The sequence below is a fragment of the Triticum aestivum genome, chromosome 7D (genome assembly GCF_018294505.1).
Source record: "Triticum aestivum cultivar Chinese Spring chromosome 7D, IWGSC CS RefSeq v2.1, whole genome shotgun sequence".
NCBI classification, from domain to species: domain Eukaryota; kingdom Viridiplantae; phylum Streptophyta; class Magnoliopsida; order Poales; family Poaceae; genus Triticum; species Triticum aestivum.
The window spans coordinates 16412129-16429647 of NC_057814.1; the positions used below are offsets into that span (position 1 = coordinate 16412129).

The 17519-nt window shown below is 41.3% G+C and overlaps 1 protein-coding gene and 1 long non-coding RNA gene across 4 annotated transcripts; one reads left to right on the top strand and one right to left on the bottom strand.

Annotated features, from left to right (window-relative positions):
• Window positions 1-261: 261 nt before the first annotated feature.
• LOC123166204 (uncharacterized) lies at window positions 262-3550 on the bottom strand. The gene is made up of 5 exons (XR_006483394.1): window positions 3083-3550; window positions 2379-2594; window positions 2149-2238; window positions 1285-1599; window positions 262-840 (listed from the first exon to the last, which is right to left on the bottom strand). It is a non-coding gene; the product is annotated as an uncharacterized lncRNA (long non-coding RNA).
• A 3655-nt stretch (window positions 3551-7205) lies between these two features.
• On the top strand, window positions 7206-16246 carry LOC123163858 (putative acyl-activating enzyme 19). 3 transcript variants are annotated; one of them, XM_044581245.1, is made up of 17 exons: window positions 7207-7536; window positions 7629-8054; window positions 8257-8450; window positions 9258-9458; window positions 10279-10998; window positions 11160-11884; window positions 12090-12165; window positions 12245-12331; window positions 12762-12805; window positions 13070-13178; window positions 13266-13325; window positions 13511-13595; window positions 14243-14307; window positions 14661-14720; window positions 14834-14878; window positions 15254-15357; window positions 15432-16246. In XM_044581245.1, exons 1-17 carry the CDS (start codon window positions 7299-7301, stop codon window positions 15646-15648), a joined length of 3456 nt encoding a protein of 1151 aa, XP_044437180.1. In that variant the 5' UTR covers window positions 7207-7298; the 3' UTR covers window positions 15649-16246. The 3 variants fall into 3 exon arrangements, with proteins under 3 accessions (XP_044437181.1, XP_044437182.1, XP_044437180.1); XM_044581246.1 differs by lacking the exon at window positions 14834-14878 and having other exon boundaries at window positions 7206-7536; XM_044581247.1 differs by lacking the exon at window positions 15432-16246 and having other exon boundaries at window positions 7206-7536; window positions 15190-15357.
• The last annotated feature ends 1273 nt before the right edge of the window (window positions 16247-17519 follow it).

The following is a 17519-nucleotide window of genomic DNA, read 5'->3' on the forward strand; positions in this document are numbered from 1 at the left end:
AATATTCTTTCCATAAAAAATTAAACATGTCAAATTCTCGTCGTGAAATGATGTCTTGGGTCTAGCTTAACCTATTCAGCAAGCTACCATTGACCATATTGTAGTTCATATGAAAAAGAGACGAACATCATATTCTGCTGAAAAACAACAATGTGAAGCCCTGTCCACCACATTTCGCTTCATATTACATTATTCTCACGTATCACACATACTACAATTCAACCATGCATATCAGTTAAATATAGGAATGGATCTCTAGTACAACAATATATGCACACTTTTTTTCCAAAGTGACTTCTATGTTTGCTACTACTATCTTCTACACACAGTCCCTACAGCAGAATTGACTGTGGTCTCAAGTTCCTTCTCCCACTAACCATCTCTGTCACAATTTTGTTGTAGCTATTCTAAATAGATGCCGTGGTCTGCCTCGGATACTCGTGCCTGAGAAGAGGCTACCCCATTGAACATGCATTGTTATACGCCAGGCAAGAAAACTCTGAACTGCACCACACAACACCGACCACAATGTCACGTCCATGATCAAAATTAAGAAGTGTTCTTGGCTTCCAGCCTTGGCCAAAAACTGCACCAGAACTGCCAGAACGCCATGTGGTCTCTTAAGAGGCGGGAAGAGCTAGGGAGCACCATGACACGCCGTCTACAGCTCGGTGGTGGTGGTGGGTGGTGTTGATCTCATCACCCTGGCAATGGCTCCATGGAGGGTTAGGGATTTTTTGGAGCGTGCTATTACACTGGATGAGACGTGTGTCTCCCTCCCGTGAGCTTGCGATGATGGGATCATGGCCGTCGTCGTCCATGCCTAATTGGCACATGAAACTGAACGAAGAAACACTCAACATATTTCTTCATGCAAAATCAAATACTATTGCAATTAAAATATATAATGCAATAACGAGCGTTTCGATGTTCTTCTGTTTATAGTCAGCGGGCAACAAGGTACAAATATGTTCTTCTTTCATCAGTTGTTATGTTTGTGTACCTCAGGCTTGTAGACAATACGATTTTGTTAGCCTGCACCACTACACTGATCTTTTGAAATGATAAATTTTAGCAACTATGTCAACAGTACTAAATCGCAGAAAAAAAAGAGAAACAACACCAACTTTAGCTTCACCAGAATTTCCTCAATATGTAGGAATAAAACAACGGATCTCAGCTACTATACATAAACCATGAAAATATGTAGAAACTTTAATTTTTCAACCAAAATAACACAATGGTGCATTGAAATAGGAAAAGAAGCACATAAACGACAATTACCTTCCTCGTGTAGTAGAGAAACACCATCAATGAATAGTCTCAATAAGCTTTCTGGATGTTTCAGTCTTCGGACGTAATATTCAGTTCTGACATAATATTTAGTTCAGAGAGGAAATCCCCGTGTAGTAAGGTATGTTGTGTATGCCGGCAATGTCGCAGGAGAGGCATGCCCCAGGAGTGGCACTGCAGATGCACGCCTTGCACCCCAGTCCCTCGCCATGCAATAGAGAAGCACCGCCACAGCTCGCTGGCCACCGGCAGGCAACAGCAAGGTGTGGCGCCGCAGACCCATGCCTTGTACCCCCATCCCTTGCCCTGCAAGGCAGCCCGTCGTCAGGATCGACACCATCTTTAATGTAATCTTTTCCAATACAAACCGCGTCTTTAAAATACAGCAGCGCAACACACTTACAGACCAAAGTACTCTAAAGTGATATTTCCAGTTCTCACAAAAAAGTGATATTTCCAAAATAAAAGTTTGGCGTTGCTAATTTCAGTATCTACATAGAGCAAAGCCTTTAACAGAAAAACATCAATGGATTTAAGATGGTGGGAGGATTCTGGATAGTTGGCCTCACCGGAAATAGAGGCGTTCGGTTGTGCTCGACGCGGATATGATAGTAAGATAGTGAATAAATCACAATTTTATTTCAGGTATGAATTATTAGGAATTTGATGCCACCTTAGAATTAACATATTGCATCTATATTTTGTAACATCTAATTGCAGGTCGTCAAGTGGCTCAGGTTGTAGGGTGTAGTTACAGATGTACAAAGATCACGACAATGAGTAAACATACAATCTAAATTTATTCTAAAAGTCATGCATCTAGACCAAACAAATTGAGTTTGGTAAACAGTATACGTGAATTTTCACAGCTTTGCTCAAGTCATCCGGATCCGGTCACCTCCAGCAGACCTCGCAAGTCATAACAATAGTTTCCTTGTGCTAACCCTGCAACCCATTAGTCAAAAACATCAAGTCTATTTAGATATGTATTGAAAAGTAAGGATTATAAAATTCAAATAAGGGGAAAATAAGAGATATAATATAAAGATATAGTTCTGAAATTGTGTGGTGGTTCAGTGTCTCACCCTTCAGAACAATTTTCAGGAAGGTGTTCGGGTCCAATACAGTGGGTATATCATTGTTTCATTGCACATCCGTATCATCAATGATCCATCAAACAATGGCCACATCTCATTGTTGATCAACAGTGACTAATTTAACTTGAGATGCAAATAACCCATTGGTATAAAGCAGTTGTAATACCGAAGATCGTCTCCAGTCATCGTTGAGCAATCACCCGCCTATGATTCAACAAAATTGATGTTGAGGACAGCGATGTTAAATTCAGATAAAACTCCATCATAAATCACTAAGAACATCAATTTCAAGGACCAGCACCATTCCACTTTCCCAAACGCTTGGTGATGCTAGAAGACCCCCCCCCCCCCAACCTCGCATGTTTCTAAACATGAGAAAATCAGTTACTAAAGCCAAAATAATGCACATCTATATATTATGTAATTCACTCTAAAAAATGAAAATCACATTATACAAGTCAAGCATACTCAAAGGAACTGGCAATATTTTTGTCCAGCACATCTCAGTCGAACAGCTAATTCCAAGATGGGTATTATATGGCTCTCCCCAGCTTGGTAGGCTGCACCATGCTTCTTTCTCCAAATAGAAGAGCATAGTAAATGTTTTAGTAAATACATGGAGACGACGCATGGCACGAAACCATTATCCAGCAGTTGAAAAGCATCAAACTGGACGAGTTGACGAACTATACCTGCTTGACAATCCCGCAGCCCCATCGAGCCTGGCGTCGAGCCCGCCAACCTCGGAGAATAACGAATCCCCACAGCTGCCGACTATTCCACCTGCTTCCACAAGCACCCCTTCGGCCGCCAGCAATGCCGCCTCCCGCCACCGATGGGCAACGTAAACATGCACAGAAACAATGAAATGGATAACACTTTTGCCCCCTCTATTACACATCAGAACCATCAAATTTCAAACCTCGTCACAAAGCAGAGCATAATGTACTCAATAAAAATCAAGTAACCCTCCCTCACCAGCATCTACTCAATTAGACTACTAATCCGGCTACCTTCTTTTCGGGGCAAAAAATAACAAATCTACACCACCCTCGCGCAAGCAAGAAGTAATATATAGTGAAAAAATCAAACACAAATTCGACGAAGAACACACTGTACGGACGCAACTATTTTCCACAATGTTATCTGCTGATAAATTTGCAACTATTGGACATATTTTCCACGAATGTCATCTGGTGAAAAATTTCTATTCGCTATGAAAACATTTGTCAATGTTTCACACCAAAAAAAAATCAGATTTTTTAATTATTTTACTGTTCACCCAGGTTCAAGTGAGCTAGGGATTAGAACAACATTTTTGGACAAAGTACTACAGAAATAATCCAAGCAATCCTACTATAATATCAAGGCACACATATAAGTGATTATTCTCTCATGCAAACTGAAGTACTCCCTCTGTTTCTAAATATAAGTCCATTTAGAAATTTCAATATGGACTACATACGGATGCATATAGACATTCTTTAGAGTGTAGATTCATTCAGTAGTCCATATTGGAATCTGTAAAAAGACTTATATTTAGAAATGGAGGGAGTAGTATATATATCCACCTCACGGGCTACTATATTAAGATGGCCAAGCCTTTGTTAATCATATGAACATGGTACAGGCAAGGAGGACATTAGCTAAGAAATGTAGTATCAAAGATTAGATAGATGAACATGCAAAATTTGATGTAGAAAACAAGGATAATCTTACCTGAATCTCTTCCGATAACTGCGCCTTGGCAGAGATGATATAGAAAATCTCGACTGGGGTGTATTACTCGATGGGGGTGTCGTCTGGTAGCGGCGGCGTGCACGGCTGCATCAGCGTGTGACCCGCCACCACGGGCATAGGCGTTACAGATTGGCGAGTGGAGGTCGACGAAGGCGCTGGCATGCCTGCACGAGACATGTGCAAAATTATCAAATCAGCATTGAACGTACCATATAGATGGATCTCTCAAAATATACTCTCATTCATCAATTCCTTTTCAGAAAATAAATGAAGTGGCTGGACCAATCTTAGCTCTGCTTGTATGTTGCTGCTCCAAAATCTTCCTCTAACTGGAGATTGACGGTCATATACTATGCATTAACTCTAAGGCAGAAACTTATTATCATCTTCAAAATAAGCTCACGTGTAAGAAGATATCCATGAGAAGTACATCAAATTATGTATGAAAATATCTGAACCAAACAGAGCGCCTATTTATTCCCAGCTCATAGTTTTCATTCACTAAAATGTGCCGTTGGCCTAATATGCATGTCTGACCAAAAGTGTGATGAGGTGTTGGATCAGAGGTTTTAGTTAGGTCATGAACTGATCCCATCACTCAACAGTTAACACGAGAGTTTGGCGAGAGCAACAGAAAGTATGGTTAGCATATACGAAACACAAGTACAGATCCATAAGCAGAGGACACATGGCCTGTGTGTTACCTGTTGTGGTGAAACCGTATGCTTTTTGACCAAATATATATATGCAAGGCAACATGCAGATGAATAGCATGAAGATGTGGGCAAAAAGGCACACGTTTGTTTAAGTAGGTTTGATAGGATGCTTAAAATAAGAAGGTTTACTATAACCATGGGCCTTGTAGCAGAAGAAACAACAAAGTAACAATGCTGCCGAAACAAACGGGATCTAGGAATTAAAGCGTGGACAAAAGAATGCAAATACCGAATACTTGCAAGAATAGAAATGCAAATTAAAAAGGATCTACTAACCCATAATTTTTAAATACAAATTATTGAATATATTACAAATCAAAAGCTTGCAAGAATATAGATGGTCAGATGGAACATACCGAATACCGACAGCGCACTAAAGACAATCACGAGGCAAATGCCCTTTCCGAGACCTCATTGCAGTAAATGTTCGAATAATATCCTTATCATCAACGGACTTGAGTACCACCTGCTCCTTGTAACTTGTAACACATGACTTGAACCATTCATTATTGATCTTGCTACGCAGTTTGCTCCTTGTTAAAAATAAGAAAACAGTTTTCTCTCTATTAGTGCTCGACAGAAAAACAGAAGTGTTCATAAAACTTTAGAAAATGACAAATAAAAAATACAGTCATGCAAACTTAAAGAAAATGACATGTTTGGCTTGAAAGAACAAGGATTATAGGATCAGGAAAATCAGCTTTATTGACAAAATCTGATCTATATAACTTTAAAGTAGATACTTGGTTGCAGCTAAAATAGAATCAAGTGCTGCCGGCAGGTCCGGTCCTCGGATTTTAGGGGCCCAGGGCGAAACAAAAATCCAGGGCCTTAAGTACAAAGGTCTAAATAATAATCAATCTATGTAGACATAAATTTAGAGGCCAAAAAATAAGGGCATCTAAAATCATTAAGCATATCAAATAATAAAATCATCCGAGATGCAAATTAGTAAATTAGTAATGATAGTAACTATCTATCTCATCCAACAATTTCTTCTCAATGCATACTTTCGAGATGGCATGACAGTACTAAAATTGAAAAGGACAATTATTTTTGGAAATTAGCACAAAGCTATGATAATATAAGATCCAGTTAAAAATCATCATCAAGAATCTGCCTCTCGCCTCTGGTTCATAAAACCTGCTAGGGCATACCTTATCTGGAATCTGCCTCTCACCTCTTCTTGTGGTGAACGGCGTTTATTATCACCTGGACGGCAGTGCTAACGACCTGATTGGTAAACTATAGAGATTAGAGAGGAGAAACAATCAGGCAAATCGTTGGACAAATCTAGAATCAGAAACGCATAGGTCGCTGCTCGTTCGGAGGAAGAAAGATGAACAGCCAGATGTATGTACCTGGTGGCGCTGACGTCCTAGACTCCAGTCGAAATCAAATTAGGGTGCGGCGGTGCGGACACACCAGGAACCTAATTAGGGTGCGACGAGGACGACACGCTGGATCCTCATAGGGAAGGCTCCCCCAAACCATGGAAGCTGGCGTGGTCGCGCGGAGGACGATGATGACGACGGGAGGAAGCTGAAGTGGGTGAGGTGGAGCTCCTCCGTACGCGCACATGCCAACACCCGCCACCGCCTGCGATGAGGACGACGCGCCGGCTCCTCATAGGGAATCCCCCAAATCGTGGAATCTGGCGGGGTCACACGGAGGATGATGATGACGACGGGAGGAATTGGGGGAGGTGTAGCTTCACCATGGCCGAGTCGAGCGAAGGAGGCCGGCGGTGGCGATTTTTGTGGAGAGAAAGATCCGATCGAGATCGAGGGGGGAAGTGGAGGTGCAGGCGTGCGTGCGACCACGTGGAGACGCGAAATCTACCCTGTGCCGCAGCGACGGCGTCCCCGGAGTTCGGCGGCAGGGATTGAAACCGCCCTGCCCTGGAGACTTGGCGGCGGCGTTTCTCGGAGTTCGGCGGCGGGGGCGGCGTCTCCCTCTCGGACGGCGGTGGCGGGGGCGGCGTCTCCCTCTCGGACGGCGGCGGCGGCGGCAACGATAGATGGGATCGATGGAGTTTTTTTTTTCTGGGTGTGGGGTTTTTTTGTGGCTGCGTGGATGGGTGGGGTGGGTAGAGGGTGAAAAAAACCAGCGAAAAAAACCGGACGAAAATGGTAGGACGAAAATGGCGGGACAAAAATAAAACCCGGAACGCAGACTACCAACTGAGACATTAGGAGTAGAGATATGACCTTCGCCTATAGGAGTATACGAAGTGCAAATGTATTTTCGACTCGAACCATGTACAGCAACAAACTGAAGATTTGCCGGTTCAAGAAACAAAAAAAGTGAAGATTTGCGCGTCTTGGCGTTGGGGAAACGGCTCCGCACGGTACGCAAACTGAGCTCGGAGGCGGATTTTGCACGTTCCGCTTTCGCTAGGGTGTCCGCTTAATTTCCTTCTCCGCTGGCGCGCGCCGAGCTCGGCGGCGGAATGGCGGCGGCGGCGGCGGCGGCTTCGGCGGAGGCGGATGAGCCGTGCTGCATCTCGCACGCCTTCGAACGAGCCGCGCGCCGGGACCCCGCCCGACTCGCCGTCGTCCACGCGGGCGACGGCAGGCGCCGCTTCGCCTGCGGCGACCTCCTATCCGCCGTCTCCTCGCTCTCCCGCCGCATTGCCGCCGCGCTTCCTCGCCCTTCCACCGACCACCCCGGCGACGAAGGGTCCCCAGGTGCGTGCGTGAGCTGCGATGCGCTCGGCTGACATTTGTTGTCCGCTGTAATTTCGCCCCCCGCCAATCTGACTCTGAATTTGGAACCCTAGGCTGCTTGGATCGACACGGGGGAGGCGCCGACGCGACGCCTAGGGTGGTGGGGGTGTACGCCTCGCCATCGGTGGAGTATGTCGTCGCCGTCCTCGCCGTGCTAAGGTGCGCGGAGGCGTTCCTGCCGCTGGACCCCTCGTGGCCGGAGGACAGGGTCCGGTCAGCTGTCTCTGCCTCTAATGCGGCGCTAGTCGTATCGGCAGGGGTTTCGCATGAAGACGATGTTCTTAAGGGAAGCTCTTGCCCTGTTCTGCAATTCAACGGTGACATCCGATGCCGGCAAGGGTCCGATGATGTAGAGGCCGGGGTAGGTGGAGATGAGCTTGTTTGGCCGTGCGAGCGTGAGAGGCTGCGGGACTTCTGCTATGTGATGTTCACGTCCGGTTCTACTGGAAGACCCAAAGGCGTTTGTGGAATGGAGAAAGGTAAACATTCATACTGTTGTGAAATTACTTATGTCATCAGCATTGCTTTGCTTCTGAATGGCAAAGGAATTGATTGGCATGTTTCTAGATGCTAGCCTCTTGGTAGACTTCTAGGTTACTATACTAGGTGGTTCCCATTGAATTTAGGTTTGGTTTGGAAACCAATTTACTGAGAAATGCTTCTTTTACTATCGTGTGCTAGGTCTTCTGAATCGCTTTTTGTGGATGCAAAGAAGGAATCCTTTGTGTTCGGACGATGTGCTGTTGTTTAAGACATCTGTCAGCTTTGTTGACCATCTTCAGGAATTTCTTTCTGCTGTGTTGACTAGCACAACACTGGTCATTCCCCCCATTGATTGGAGAGCTAATCCAACATCGTTGGCTAACTTGATTAAGGTTACCTGGCCTTCATATCTGCATTAGCCATTGTTCTAGTGAAAGTACTATGTGTTTGGATCCAGTTAGTTTTTTTCAAAAAGTATCTTATCAAAATCTCCAAAGCTTTTTACTTGAATGGTATTGCTTAGGAATCTGAGAAATAAAATTACATTTCGAGTATTCAGTTTCATGCTGTGGAATTATCATTTAACACTGAGAAAAAAGGATAAAAGTGAGGATGCCGTTTTGTTGGCATGCTTGCTTCCATTCAACTTGCATAATTTAGACAGTCAGGGTTTCCGACTTCCTAAATCCTAACCGAAAAAAGGCTTTCGCCCCGCTTTATAAATAAAGCAAACCACCACAGCCAAACGGTACAACATAAGTTCACCCACACACACACGCAGTCACACAAACATAGAGTACAAATAGGTTCTGCTGAGGGCACAGCTCAACAAGCCCTGAAAAAGAAAAAAACGAAGGCGGGTCAACCGCAGCAGCATGGACGGAGCTTTCCGACTTCCTAACGCAAGTCATATGTTCATGTGTGCCCAAATGTGGGTACCTCCTAATGGATGTTAGCATAAGATTTCGTTTCTCATTATCATTGGCAGAGATATTATGGTAGCAAACAGTATTTATAGTTTGTTGCCGTTGTGATCAAGGGATAGTCTGAGGCTGTTTCCTGTTTAACTTGAATAGATGCTTGACAAAACAATAGCTCCTACAATGTTATTCCTGATTTTCTTGGTCCATCATTACCTATACTCCCTTCTTCTTTTTGGTATGATTCATTGCGCTTGCATTTGGCTCATGTTGCTGCAGGCATATCGTATATCAAGGATGACTATAGTTCCGTCGCTGATGGAGATAATACTACCTACCCTGGAGAAAAATATTTCATGTGTATATAACTCTCTTAAGATCTTGGTATTTAGTGGGGAGATTCTGTCCTTAGTGCTGTGGAAGAGAGTTCGTGAAATTCTGCCAGAGACTACTATCATAAATTTGTATGGAACAACAGAGGTGAGAAAGTTAACCACCAAATATTTTTTTTTTCAGAGGAGATCAAGTCTATTTTCTCTCTAATACATTCTTACTCTTACCTATTTATTTCACTAGACAATGCCAGTGCTAATCTACACTACTCTGGCCAGCCGGCTGAATTTGCCCAACTTGACTACTAATAAAAAGGATGTTTAAATATTTTCATTGCATTCACATAATTGAGTTATCTGTGCCATCTTTATGCAGATAAGTTTAAAACCTTCTAAAAATTTCATACAGAATTAGGCTTGCAACAGGGAGTTCTTTGCTCCTGGCCTCCTGCTATGGATGTACATTTCCTCCCAAAAAATTAGGCTCTTGACAGGGAGTGCTTTGCTCCTGCCATTGGTACATCATTTACTAACCACAGTTTTTGTGCTATCTTAAATATAAATTTAGGGGAATCATTGTAATGAGTTGGTATGCCATAATAAGGACTAAGTGCTCGAGTTCCCTACTACCACTTACGCCCGGAGATGAACTTTAAAACTGAATTTGTGCCCCTTTTTCATCCTGAGATGTTAAATTGCTCTGGAATTACGACACAGAAGAGATACATAGAGTGTCACAATCTGTGCAATATGCTAAATAGAAGAACTGAAATAGCATACTTCTTTCCCTAATATCCATCAATCTATGAGCTCAGTTGCATCATTGTTTCATCTCACCGGGAGTTTGAAATTGATATTGTTTCTCTTGTGCTATCTTTTGTTCAGTTTACTCCACACAGGGAATGGTTGAAATTAAAGTATTGGTGTTTGTTATGCATCTTTATTCAATATTTGTACTTGTGTTTCAGGTTTCTGGTGATTGTACATTCTTTGATTGCAAAGATCTGCCTGGAATTTTAGAGCGTGAAGAAATAACCAGTGTACCGATTGGATTTCCTATTGCAAATTGTGAAGTTTTTCTTGTGACACATGCTGGGATAGCAGATGAAGGTGAAATTTGTGTCAGTGGAGCATGTTTATTCAATGGTTACTTAGCAGAGTTTCTGAGCAGTAACCACACTGAAGGCAGTGTAATTTCAACATACTACAAAACGGGTGACTACGCTCGACGGTTGAAAGCTGGTGAACTTGTTTTCCTTGGGAGAAAGGACCGCACCGTAAAAATTTATGGGCAGCGTTTTTCACTAGAAGAGGTAGAATCCACCTTAAAGGAACATCCTGCTGTCAGTGATGCTGCACTTACTTTCCAAAGTAAAGGGTCTCCAGATTATAAGGCATACCTGGTGTTTAAGAATAAGGATGGAATTGTGAAAGACAGCCTGCAGTATAGAGAAGTAAATTCTTCTCAAGATATCATGGCATCAATTCGAAGTTGGCTCATCAAGAAGGTTCCACCAGCTATGATTCCAAGCTTCTTTCTCCACGTGAAGTCCTTACCTTTGACTTCTTCAGGAAAGGTTGACTATGTCAAGTTATCAAGTTTGGAGTGTGCATCGGAACCATGTGGAATTGCGCAAATTAAGTCTGGAAGTGGTCTAGTTAATCCATATTTACAAGTTATTAAAAAGGTTTGTTCTTAATTCTAAGTGTTATCTCTTGTTTTTTTTTTTTGCCTGAAAACTTCTTGTTTCTTTTTAATCTGGCATTTGTGTTCTTTTTCTTCTTTTGTTTTTTTGGATAGTGTCCATTTATGTTCATGTTGTACTGACGCCGTCTCTATCTACAATAGGCATTTTGTGACGCCCTGCTTGTTGATGAAGTTTCCGAGTTTGATGATTTTTTCACCTTGGGTGGTAACTCAATTTCTGCCGCACATGCAGCCCACAAGTTGGAGATTGACATGAGACTGCTTTATATCTATCCAACCCCTTTTAAGCTTTTGGACGCTTTAATTGTGGATCATAGTAATTTGGTTTCTCCTACTGATGAGCCTCAGCCTAAGAAAGGCCTGGACGTATCTACAAGCGTACATGGACTATTTGACCCGATTGCTGCAAATGCGGATGATGGTTATCATGGAGGCAAAGCACGGATAAATGGAAAGCGTGCACATTATCAAATTGCAGGGAGTTATGGAAATGAAACAGATGGCCAGCTTAACAAATATCCATTCTCTCCTGATGACAGATGCCAGGTAAACGATCTCTACTTGGATACATGCTTGATGGACAGAAACAGTGTCATGGGGAGTCAGTGGATCCTGAACTTTTGTTTACACAAGAAGTGGTCTATTGGACGTTGCAACAGATTTATGCATGACGATGAAGGGAAGCTGCAACTTGAAGGTGTTTGCTCATATGTTTCATACAACAAAAGAGGTTATCTTCAGGAACTTTGGAACATTCCTTTGGATTCATGTGTTGATGCCTCACCTTTGCTTGTCCTGAACAATGGGATGATAAACATATTTATTGGGTCCCATTCACATTTATTTCTCTGCATCGATGGTTGCAAGTGAGTTTTGCTTGCTAGTTCTTAGTCATTGTTTCTATTATTTTTCTTATTACTTTGAATGCTAAATCCTCGGTTTGGTGCGCCACATATACTCTCATGCTCTTATTGATTCGGTTAATTTGAATTTGATTCAATGAGATAGTAGTTCCGATCTGACATATGCATACTGAATATTTTTAAAATTTACTTCCAATTTATTATGCAGTGGTTCAGTGAGGTGGAGTGTCAAATTGGAAGGACGTGTGGAGTGTTCTGCTGCTATTACTGGTGATTTTTCAGAGGTGACCTGAATATTGAACTAGTTGACATAGCAACTGCCCAATCATTTTGCGTCTAGCTCATCATTAATCTGTTGGACAGGTTGTGGTTGGATGTTATAAAGGGAAAATTTACTTTCATGATATGTTGACTGGTAAACTATCTTGGACAGTTCAAACAGATGGAGAGGTACAATTGCTGCATTATTTGAAATATCTTTTAAACCTCACTTTGAAATATGGCATATGTATTTTCATCCCATCTCTGATGAACACTAAGAATGACAAGGGACTGATTATTTTGTGTGCTAGACGTAACTAAAACTATAATAGATCTCCGCTTTGGGATGTTTGATTTTAAGAAAATCTTCCTGACTGTATGTTCATGTTGAGTAGGCTATAGTTCTTTAACTGCTGCAAGTGAAATAGTAAAGGGGCCAAATGTCACGCTTAAGTTATGCAAAGACCCATGATGGTAGTATTTCTAGCATATGGAAGTTGATGATGTAGTTACTAAGTTACAACGATGATTATTTTGTTACAGTGTACATGATGGAACATATTGAGAAGCATCTAATGTTGTTGATATTTCATATACCAAATTAAGAATCTTCCTTCAGGTAAAAATGCAACCAGTTGTTGACAGGACAAGGAGTTTAATATGGTACCATTCCATAATCTTTTTTTTGTTCCTTCATCATAGTACACTACCACCACTTTTCACAGTTCTCTCTGTATATATATTTTCTCTGTTTAGATGAAAGCACATTTGTTATTACGATAATAAAATGCCGTGTTTTCGACTAGAATGAGTGAACCAATGATCTGTCTACTCACTCTTCATCAATCATACAGAGACACAAGTTTGCACAATAGATGACTGTACCGCTGTTATTTTTTTTAATAATATGCTGTGTATGGTTGTCAGGTGTGGCTCTTATGATCATCATTTATATGCACTAAATTACAAAGATCGTTGCTGCGCTTACAAAGTATCTTGTGGTGGAAGCATCTATGGTTCTCCTGCTGTGGACATGGTATTTTTACTGATTCACAGCATGCATCTGCCTTAAATCTGTGCAATGGCTCTGTTGATCTTGTGTTATCTGGATTGCTCCTTGCAGGCACACGACAGGATCTATGTTGCATGCACGAGTGGCCTTGTAACTGCAATATCCCTTGAGGTGACTTACGATATATTCCCCGTGATAACTTCAAAGGAGAAAATGTGCATGTTTTTCTTTTCTTTTTATCGTTCTGTCCATTGTTTCCATGGGAATTGTCTGCAGCAAAGCTGGTAATAGAAAGTAAAATAATTAGCAACGAGTGAGTATCTAGAGTCCTCACTGGTTTCTTTTGTTGGTAGCAGGTTCCATCATTCAGAATAGTTTGGCAATATGAAGCTGGGGCAGCAATTTTCAGTTCTCTTGCCATTGATCATCAAAGTGGAAATGGTAATTCTTAAGCTAGCCATGAGGCATGAGCACAGATGTCCTGCAATATGTCCATGCATATTTCATGATTAAATTTCCTTGACACAAAAAAGAGTTCTGAGGATTCAACATTAAAGGTAGCAAGAGCCAGTCGATTTTAGGAGTTGGTCCACATTCAGATTTAATTTTTGAAAATTCACCTTTTCACCATTTAGTTAATGCCTATTTTCTAATATGTATTTCACAAATGGTGAATTTTTTTTGCCTACTATTTCATATGTATTTCACAAATGTTGATTTTTTTTAGCAATGCATTTTTTGTCATCCAAGATTTTCAAGTTTCCTAGTAAAATCTGAATCCCATAAGTTCCTCCCTTGCACGGCATCTGAGCATCAGTCAAAACCATTTTTTAAACGTGAAACTGTTGCCGAGGCCCCAAGAAAATTGTGCAACCGTGCAATTCTCGAGCATACTTTTGGCTAGCTATGTGTCATATGCTTTAAGGTCCCAAGTTTAATATTATAAAAATCAATTAAACATAACATGTGTATGGATCTCAGCCAATGTGTGGGTTCGATAAGGAATGTACTGGGAATTTGCTATGTACATTCAGTACTTTTCACTTAAGGAGGCCGATTTATGCTGATTACTAACTTTCATTTTGCAGTTGTTTGTTGCTTGGTGAACGGTCTGGTGATCGCATTGAACTCACATGGCACTGTTGTCTGGAAGGTGGAATAGCTCTTCTCCCTGTTGTGTTTGTGAAGCTATTGTTACAAAGTTACAGTTCTTCAACAGAATGATATACAAAGGAACAGTTATTCTTTTAGAGTTGTCTGGTAGACACACCAGACATCTAACTATCCAGCCTACAGAACTAACTAACATTGAGCAGAGTACTCCGAGAACAATTGTAGTTTGTGGATGCCAATTTATGTTTTAGACGCCCTTGTTTTTAAGTCTTGTGTATTAAGATTTTATTTGGTTTTGATCTTGTTGTTATTTAGTATTATTCCATACTGTCAATTTTGTTAGTATTATTTAATTGTTTATCACAGAGCATAACTAATTTCTTTAAAACCCAGGCAACTGTTGGTGGTCCTATTTTTGCTGGTGCATGTGTGTCATCTGCCCTTCCTTCTCAGGTACTTTGAGAATTCTGAAAACAGCTGTTTCCTCATGACCTAATTGTTCACAAGTTGATGTGTTCCCAGTTTAAAGTAAACTGAACCAAACTTTTGCATAATGTCAATGGCAGGTGCTGATATCTTCCCGTGATGGAAGTTTATACTCTTTTGATATTGTAAGTCTTACTTACTGAACTTCCAAATTTCTCTTTTGAGACGACATAATCTTTTGTACGGGCACTAGTGGGAGAGCGGCATGCAGTTGGTTGCATGATGGTCATTTCATATAATTCTTTCGTGTTCTGGGTAATAGTATTAAATTATACTCAATTGTAAATGTTTATGTCATTTCCAGAAATACAGTTAATGATCATAGAATCTCTGCCACTGTTGTGTTTACTTATTTTCTGATGTCAATTTAGCAGCTGCGGGTAATTCTCGAGTTCTTTTTGTGTCAAACAACTGAACTTTATTTATTGCATTTTAGGTTTACTAGGAGATCATGGCTTATCTTCACATTAAGTACTTAAACATTAATGATTTCACCACAGACATCCGGTGATCTTCTTTGGTCATATGACGTCGGCGACCCAATTACTGCATCTGCTTTTGTTGATGAAGTGTTAGCATCAACGCCATCTGGATCACCAGAGAGGTACTTGGCATATTGATAGCAAAGTCTTGTAGCAAATAGGTGTCAGGAAAATGTTATAGCTGTTCTTTTTGCAGATTTGCTTGTATCTGCACAAGTTCTGGGAAGGTCCGTGTCCTTGGGATTAGAGCTGATGCTGAGCAGGAGAAAGTTGGTTACTCTGTGCAAGAGTTTGCAGCCATGGATCTTCCTGGGGACATCTTCTCGTCACCCTTGATGGTGGGCGGGCGCATCTTTGTTGGCTGCAGAGATGATCGGCTACATTGTCTCTCAATCACTAATCCATTTAACTGAAGTGAATAGCACGTAATTTAGTTTCCCTTGCTACACCAAGCTGCTCAGCATCGTATCTTCATCCTGCGGTGGTTCAGCAGCAAGAGATGCACAGTACTTAGATATTAGACACATCCAGTCAAACTGTTTTGCTTAGTGGCCAATAGAAGAATTATTGGTGATGTCCCGAGCAGCTTGATGTTTTGAACAATCAACAAAGAAGAAATGCAGAAGATACCGGTGCTTGGGTTCCAAAGGTTGGATTTCCACGCCGTAAATCTTTGGTTAAGTGCTTGATATTCAGTATCACAATGACATTACAACCTTGGTGCTCAACGAGTGTACTTGATTCAAAAGCAGAAGCAGAGCTATAAACAGCCCTCGCTCCTTTGCTGCAGAAAATACACCTTCAAGCTTGGTCGACGTACTGATAGGTCTATTTTTATGCATCAGGATTATTGTTTTTCTGTTAGGAAGATCAGAATTGTTTGTCGAGAGCAACATGTTGCATTTGTATATAAGCTGATGTATCAAGGCAGTGTAGAAATATATGTAATGTACCAAATCCACAAGTTTTGATCCTGACCAGTGATCAACAACATACAGCCGGTTCCAAGTTCCTCGTTTGAATGTTTGTATATACCGTTGAATTGTTCCAACATTCCAAAGTTTACGTAACCTATAAATTATCCAAACATCTTAACCAGTAGAGGAAGTGAATTTGTGGAAGAACATATGATTAACGGCATAGTCATACACCAAGGACACACAATGTTTTTGGAGAGGCAGTATGCCGTCAGACTCTACCATGAGCGGTGATAGGGATGCATCTCCCATCGGTTGCCACCTCCATGAACATCTTAACGACGCTGTCCTTGGGTTGGAGCACATCCAGCAGGTGACAGCCTATTCAAATTTGTGTGCTGATGTTGGTCCCAGAGTTTTTTTCAGCTGCAAGCCACTAGTGTTCAGGAGACTATGAACATGTAAGTAATTTGTGAAATGCAATTTTATTTCTGATACCTCCTAAATCTGGATTGGACCGGCTTTTGCGAGACCTAATCCAGTAGACATGTATAAGCCACTGGTATTCACGAGACTGTGCGGCATGTAAGTAATGTGTGAAATGCAACCTGGATTGAACCGGCCATTGTGAGACCTTATTCGATAGAGATTTATAAGCCACTAGTGTTCAGGAGACTAAACATGTAAGTAATGTGTGAAATGCAATTGTTAAGAGAGATATATTCCATTCAATAGAATGAAAACAAATGAACCATAAACGGTACCATTGCATATGAAAGACAAAAAAAGACACACTTGCTATGGAAATGCCTCCATAAGTGCAGGCCTGGGATGAATCAAGCTCATGCATTCCTCACTAATGATAACATCGGGATCTAGCATTGAGAAAAGAACACAAAAGGTTTCAATGTACATCATCCCTCCTATCCAACTCCCAAATGTTGCTAACTAACAAAATAATAATTAGTTACGAGCTTATGTGAACCTTCGTGGTTCAGTTTGTAGTTACAGAGAAACATAGATTAGCCTATAATTACACACAAACCAAATATACTTTGTAGATACACTGAACTACAAAATTGAGTTCAAGTTATCATGCTCAAATTAAAAATCTCTTGAGCCGAAGTTACGAATTCATTGATTGACAACTGGCAAAATTAGAGATTCTTATAAATCTTTAGAGAAGAACATGCTCCAAATAAGATTTAGCAGCCATGCATAAAGATCATCACCATCACCGACAGAACGAGAGCATGCTAGGGAAAACCCACATAGGTTGCACCTTGCTATCACGACCCATGAATATGAATATGTTTGGATTAAATTTGGAGGTGGGCCCATTTCCCTGTAGTGGCTTTCCCAACTCC